This window comes from Pan paniscus, chromosome 6 (assembly GCF_029289425.2).
Source record: "Pan paniscus chromosome 6, NHGRI_mPanPan1-v2.0_pri, whole genome shotgun sequence".
In the NCBI taxonomy this organism is placed as follows: domain Eukaryota; kingdom Metazoa; phylum Chordata; class Mammalia; order Primates; family Hominidae; genus Pan; species Pan paniscus.
This window is the reverse complement of record NC_073255.2, coordinates 80,159,870-80,166,657: the sequence shown is the minus strand read 5'-3', so window position 1 is coordinate 80,166,657 and position 6,788 is coordinate 80,159,870. Positions and strand designations below refer to the sequence as shown.

The 6,788-nt window shown below is 46.6% G+C and overlaps 1 protein-coding gene across 1 annotated transcript in view; it reads left to right on the top strand.

Annotated features, from left to right (window-relative positions):
- Nucleotides 1–1,003: 1,003 nt before the first annotated feature.
- LOC117981001 (uncharacterized) overlaps nucleotides 1,004–6,788 on the top strand; it is a 37,076-nt gene continuing 31,291 nt past the window's right edge. Inside the window, exons 1-3 of the mRNA XM_063606240.1 lie at nucleotides 1,004–1,013; nucleotides 4,598–5,071; nucleotides 5,208–5,685. Of these exons, the coding sequence (XP_063462310.1) occupies nucleotides 1,004–1,013; nucleotides 4,598–5,071; nucleotides 5,208–5,685 (962 nt within the window). The remainder of the gene's footprint in view (nucleotides 1,014–4,597; nucleotides 5,072–5,207; nucleotides 5,686–6,788) is intronic.

Here is a 6,788-nt window from a genome sequence, read left to right as displayed (position 1 = left end):
CCAGCCTGGCCAACATGGCAAGACCCTGTCTCTACTAAAAATACAAAAATTAGCTGGGCATGGTGGTGGGCGCCTGTAATCCCAGCTACTTGGGAGGCTGAGGTAGGAGAATCACTTGAACCCGGAAGGTGGAGGCTGCAGTGAGCTGAGATCATGCCACTGCACTCCAGTCCTGGTGACAGAGCAGTGAGACTCCATATCTAAAAAGAAAAAAAAAAAAAGAATATTCTGCATATTAGTTTCTCTTCCACAACTTCAAAATTGTTTTAAATGAACACATCTTTATACTATGCTATGAAGTCAGCAATAAACTACATTAAAACAATTAATGTTTGAAGATATAAACAAGTATGTACAAGAAACTTAACTTAAAGGCATTTATTATCAAACACTGGAAAAAAAAGAACATCTCCAATCAATGGTAACGGCTATAACTGAGAACAGGCTTTATTTCAGGAACATACATGTATCACTTTTTATCATAACACTAATCTGGCAAAGTAGGTTTTTTTGTTTTTCTTTTTTTGAGACAGGCTGGAGTGCAGTGGCACCATCATGGCTCACTGCAGACCTCTGCCTCTCAGGCTCAAGTGATCCTCACACCTCAGCCTCCCAAGAAGCTGGAAATACAGGCATGCGCCACCATGCCCGGTTAACGTTTGTATTTTTTGTAAAGACACGGTTTTGCCCTGTTGCCCAGGCTGGTCTGAAACTCCTGAGCTCAAGAGGTCTGCCAGGTGTCAGCATCCCAAAGTGCTGGGATTACAGGTGTGAGCCACTGCACCAGGCCCTAAGCAGGTGTTAAAAGCTCTATTTAACATAAGAAACTGAGGCACCATGAAGATAAGGCCACAAGCCTAAGAACTGGGAGAGGTGGTAGCCCACCCAGATCCCTTAGATTTGAGCTCAGTGTACCAAACCAAGGGGGCAGGGACTCCTAACTGAATGTTAGCTGGCAGGCTGGTGCAGGTTTGCAGCAGAGTTTTCACCGATTTATGGGAAAATGGGAAAAAGTAAGGACACGAAAGTAAACTTTTTTTTTTTTTTTGAGACAGAGTCTCGTTCTGTCACACAGGCTGGAGTGCAATGGCGCTATCTCGGCTTACTGCAACCTCCACATCCCAGGTTCAAGTGATTCTCCTGCCTCAGCCTCCCGAGTAGCTGGGATTACAGGTGCATGCTACCATGCCCAGCTCATTTTGTGTTTTTAGTAGAGACGGGGTTTCAGCATGTTGGCCAGGCTGGTCTGAAAGTAAACTTTTCCATATAGCTAAATGATTACATTTAAAAATCTTCTATTCTGAGAGATTCTGTTCTTTCAAATTGTTTGAATGGAAATATCCTTTTGTTAAATGAAATGATGATGACAGGAGATAGTGGTGTGTTATTGTTTTTATTGGCTGTACCTGGTAGAATTGAAAAATCAGCATTTCTATTGTAGCCTACTAATTTCAGTGAAATATTTCTTTAGAAATATAAAATCTGGAACTTTCCATCATTATGCCTCCCCAAAATAATAGAGGACTTTACACACAGATAACACCTGCCTCTCAAGATTCTCTCATTAATCTCTACCTTATTGTGTTTGGATTAAGACATTTAGGGCTTGTGAAATGAGAATAAAGTGAGTTTGAGCAATCCAAAACCACGTGCTGACTCTGGATCCTGGAAGATGACTTTCTTCAGAATCTTTATCTGTTAACTTTCCTCTGGACTTAAACTTTCTTTTCCTAAAAGAGTCACATATTTGAGTACTACTGCTACACGGCAATCACTACTCAAAAGAAACTAACTTGAGGTGTCCAATAATCAGCTTTCATTTAAAGTCTCTTTCAGGCTAGGCACGGTGGCTCACATCTGTAATCCCAGCACTTTGGGATGCCGAGGAGGGCGGATCACGAGGTCAGGAGATTGAGACCATCCTGGCTAACATGGTGAAACCCCGTCTCTACCAAAAATAGAAAAAATTAGCCGGGCGTTGTGGTGGGCACCTGTAGTCCCAGCTACTCAGGAGGCTGAGGCAGGAGAATGGAGTGAACCCGGGAGCTGGAGGTTGCAGTGAGTCGACATCGCGCCACTGCACTCCAGCCTGGGCGACAGAGCAAGACTCTGTCTCAAAAAAAAAAAAAGAAAAGTATCCTTCAGCTTGACAAAATAAAAACTTTCAATGATGTTCTGTCTACGCACTTCCAAAAGAAAATGAGTCTATATATGTACATATATGTGATTATATATGTATATATACATGTGTGATTTTGATCAGCCTGCTTATAAACTACCTGCAAAACAAGTTGATTTGTAAATTCATTTATTAAATGAGTAGTTTATAAGCTACTTGATTTTTCAAGTAGTTATAAACAGGCTGATCAAATTGAACAAATTTCTTAATTTCACTGTATACATGGCAAATAAGTTATCTACTCTTCTTATTAGCAAATCTTATTTTTACCTACCCTCCTTTGGCAAGCATCTAAGTTAAACTATTTTATGTCCACAGCTACACAATTAAACATCACTTTCAGTCACAACATATTAAATTCACATTTAAAACTATAAAGAGATCCAGTTACCTTTAGTCTTACATGTACTTATACATATTTTTAATATACTACTTGATGTTTTATGCACAAACACGCAGCTCTAGCAGGATATAACTATGAGAATATTTAGAGTGTATGCTAAATACACTTTTTTAAAGAAAAATCAATTTTTTAAATTATTTATTTTTATTTATTTATTTATTTATTTGAGATGGAGTCTCATTCTGTTGCCCAGGCTGGGGTGCCATGGTGTGGTCTTGGCTCACTGCAACCTCTGCCTCCCAGGTTCAAGCAATTCTCCTGCCTCAGCCTCCCAAGTAGCTGGGACTATAGGCACATGCCACCACACCCAGCTAATTTTTGTATTTTTGGTAGAGACAGGGTTTCACCATGTTGGTCAGGATGGTCTTGAACTCCTGACCTCATGATCCACCCGCCTCAGCCTCCCAAAGTGCTGGGATTACAGGCGTGAGCCACTGTGCCCGGCCAAGTCAATTTTAAGCACTTAAGCAGGCCAGGCGCGGTGGCTCATGCTTGATTCCCAGCACTTTGGGAGGCAGAGGTGGGTGGATAACCTGAGGTCAGGAGTTCGAGACCAGCCTGACCAATATGGTGAAACCCCATCTCTACTAAAAATACAAAAATTAGCCAGGCATGATGGCGGATGTCTGCAATCCCAGCTACTCGGGAGGCTGAGGCAGGAGAATCACTTGAACCTGGGAGGCGGGGGTTGCAGTGAGCCGAGATCATGCCATTGCACTCCAGCCTGGGTGACAAGAACAAGACTCCGTCTCAAAAAAAAAAAAAAAGAACTTAAGCATACAGTAAGTACTCTTTCCATGCCCCAATATTAAAAGGTCCATTTATTATAGACTACTTGTTTCAAAAAAAAAAAAATCTAAAATTAGTAATAATTCTGCTTAAATTCCATATTAAACTAGGACCAAAAGTCTAATTTTTAGTTCTTCTTGTTTCTTAAAATACTTGAAATGTGCTGCTGCATAATGTTTTCCTTAAATATTTATTCATTCAACTAACTTTGGGTGGAAGGTACTTGTAAGTTTAAAAGTCCTTTCTGAAAGTGGAAATAACATAACAATGTTTGCATAAAAGACACTCAATGGTTCTCAAAGCGTATCTGACAGTCTAATCAGCCTATTAACTTTGTTCTGAATAACCAACAACAAATGTGAGCTTTTTGTCACATCTATGTATTTTCCCCTGTAAACTGATACCTACATTTTAAATGCATTTTTAAAATGTTCCATTTGGCCCTATGATAATTATTTCCCCTCTAAAAAGCGACAGGATTTTGGTTTAAGAGCAAATGAGACAGAGTATCTGGTCCATGAAAAAGGCTAAGTGGAAAGTTCAGTTCCCTGAAGTTTGTAACCAATAACAAGAGAAACTCCAATGCTACCTTGTTCATGTAATCAACAATATATGAGTTGAAATAAACTAGTGAGCTATACATTTCTGATATATACCAATTTACCAATCAACAGGAGGGGAAGAAATCGCTCAAATGTGACTACTGTTAACAAACATCTAAATATCAGACATAGTCTCTATTAAAATCGTAACCTATCCATTTTGAAATCATTCCTTCGACTTTTGTTATGTTTTTAATCGCCCCATTAAAAAAAAAGCAGCCACTTTTAAAACGTAAATTCCCCCCTTTTTCAAAGTAACTTGCCTAGGAAAATGTAATGCATTAAAATAAAACATAACAGACAAACCAATTACAACATTAAAGAAAAAACTAAAATGAGTAACACAAACCAATCGCTCCAGTTTAGCAAAGGTTGTCTTTTTAATCTGTTGTGGGTATCCTATTATACTAATAGGCAACAACGTTTAAAAGTCATCCCAATGCCTAAAACACCACCATATACATAACATACTTGTCCTTTACTCCAATGAAGCTGAAACTAGACCCAAACTCGGACCATTTCCTTCTCCTGGCACACTGAAACATACGAGAGGGAATCCAAGAAATCAGATATGTTAAGTGCTGGTATCTTCTTCCACAGTAGGGTCAAATTCGTGTTTGCCAGCAAATGTCACCGTCCCAGTAAGTCTGCAAATTCTCACTAGCGCTGGAGTACAAAGAGGCCTGACCACGGAAACACCTGTCCTAGCACCAGGAAGACAGTGGGAAAGGCAACCCCGTCTCCGCGCCGGCCCCAAAGCCTCGGCTGCAGCGATCGGGGGAACAAGAGGCCCGCTGCCGCTGGTCTCACGGGTGCGGCGGACAAGGTCCCACACCCCCGGCCCGCCTCCCGAGAACCAGGAAACCTGTCAAGCCAGCCTGCACCCACCCTCCGCAGCCCCCTCGCGCTCCTGCCCAGCCCGGCCCCGGCCCGCCCGACCGCTCCGCGTCCGCCCGGACCTCCCGGCTGCACTCTGCCACCTCATCCCTCCCCGGCTGCCTCGCGGCCCCGCCACCTCCGCCCCGCGGCCTGGGCTCATGCCGCCCCCCGGGCAGGAGCGCCCCGCCGCCACCCCCCACCCGGCCCCGACCCGACCCCGTAAGTTCCCCACCGGCCCGGTCCCCGCCGCCCCCAGGCCTGAGCTCCCGCCGCGCGCTCCCCACCCCGAGACTCCGCCCTTGCCCCGCTCGGCCGCTCCCGGCCCACTCCCCAAAGCCGGCTACCTGGAGGTAAGGGCGACGGAGCACTTCACCCAGGGCCCCAGGTCGCAGAGGGCCCGGTGCTCGGGGTCCCGCTCCTTCTGCCTCTCCACATGGTAGGCGTAGATGGACAGCAGGATTCCGGCAGCGCACACTGCATACCTGCCACCCGCTCCCACCGCGGCACCGACACTCTCAGCAGGACGGGCGCCGCCATCTTGCCGCCGCCATCTTGCCGCCGCCATCTTGCCGCCGCCATCTTGCCGCCGCCATCTTGCCGCCGCCATCTTGCCGCCGCCATCTTGCCGCCGCCATCTTGCCGCCGCCATCTTGCCGCCGCCATCTTGCCGCCGCCATCTTGCCGCCGCCATCTTGCCGCCGCCATCTTGCCGCCGCCGCCCGTCGGGACCCGACCCAGCCGCCGCGGCCGCCGCCGCCGCCGCACCCCATTGGCTCGGTCGCCTGCTCCGGGCCCCGCCCCCACAGGCGCGCGGCCCAACCGCCCCGAAAGGAGTGAGCTGGACGGGGCGGGGAAGGCGCGGGCGGGCGCGGAGGGTGGGGGTGGAGTGCGCAACCGCCGGGGAGGCCGGATCTGCGGGCGGAGACTGAGGCGACGCGCGCGAGGGGTGGAGCCCGGGGGAGAAAGGGGTGGGGCAGGGGCGGGCCAGGGTAGGGGCGGGGCCGAGCGCACCAGTGCGGGAGGGACTCAGAGGAGCGGTGCAACTAGCACCTTGCAAGGATGCCACTGTGGGTGACTGGGTGAACCCTCGGCCCCTCCCTCTGGGGATGGCAATCAATTGCCGTCCTTTTTCCTTTTTTCGTTGTATTTTTCTGACCCGATCCAAATCAACCCTGGCCAGTGCTTGGAGCTCCAGAGACACACACCTATGACCTGATCTTCCCACCACCACCTCCGGGGACTCTCTGTTCGACCTGTGCAAAACGTTTTTTTTTGATGTGCAAAACTATGTTTTAAATTTAAAAACTATTTTTAAAAAATGATTCATGGACCGGGCACAGTGGCTCACGCCAAATCCCAACACTTTGGGAGGCCGAGGCAGGTGGATCACTTGAGGTCAGGAGTTCAAGACCAGCCTGGCCTACATGGTGTAACCTCGTCTCTACTAAAAATACAAAAAACAAACCAAAAAAAATTAGCCCAGTGTCGTGGTAGGCGCCTCTAATCCCAGCTACTCGGGAGACTGAGGCATGAGAATTGCTGGAACCCGGGAGGTGGAGGTTGCAGTGAGCCAAGATCGTGCCACTGCACTCCAGCCTGGGCGATAGAGTAAGAGTCTCAGAAAAAAAAAAAAAAAAGATTTACGAATGCCTTGCTTCTCCGTAAGCTGAATTTGAAGTTGCTTACCATAACTCATATAATATAGAAAAATAAAGATGAGCTAATACAATCAGGATAAAGAAAAAGAAAAGTCAGAATAAAACGAAAGGCCAGGAATAAGAACACAGATAAGCAGGCCATAGGGGCTTACATAGTTATTAAAATTGCATCATAAATTTGGCTCTGAGCTTCCTGGTGGCAAACACTAAAAGGAAAACAGATGTATGTGCTTTTTCTCACTGTCTTTAAGAAGAAACACAGTGTTCTTGGAGATTTT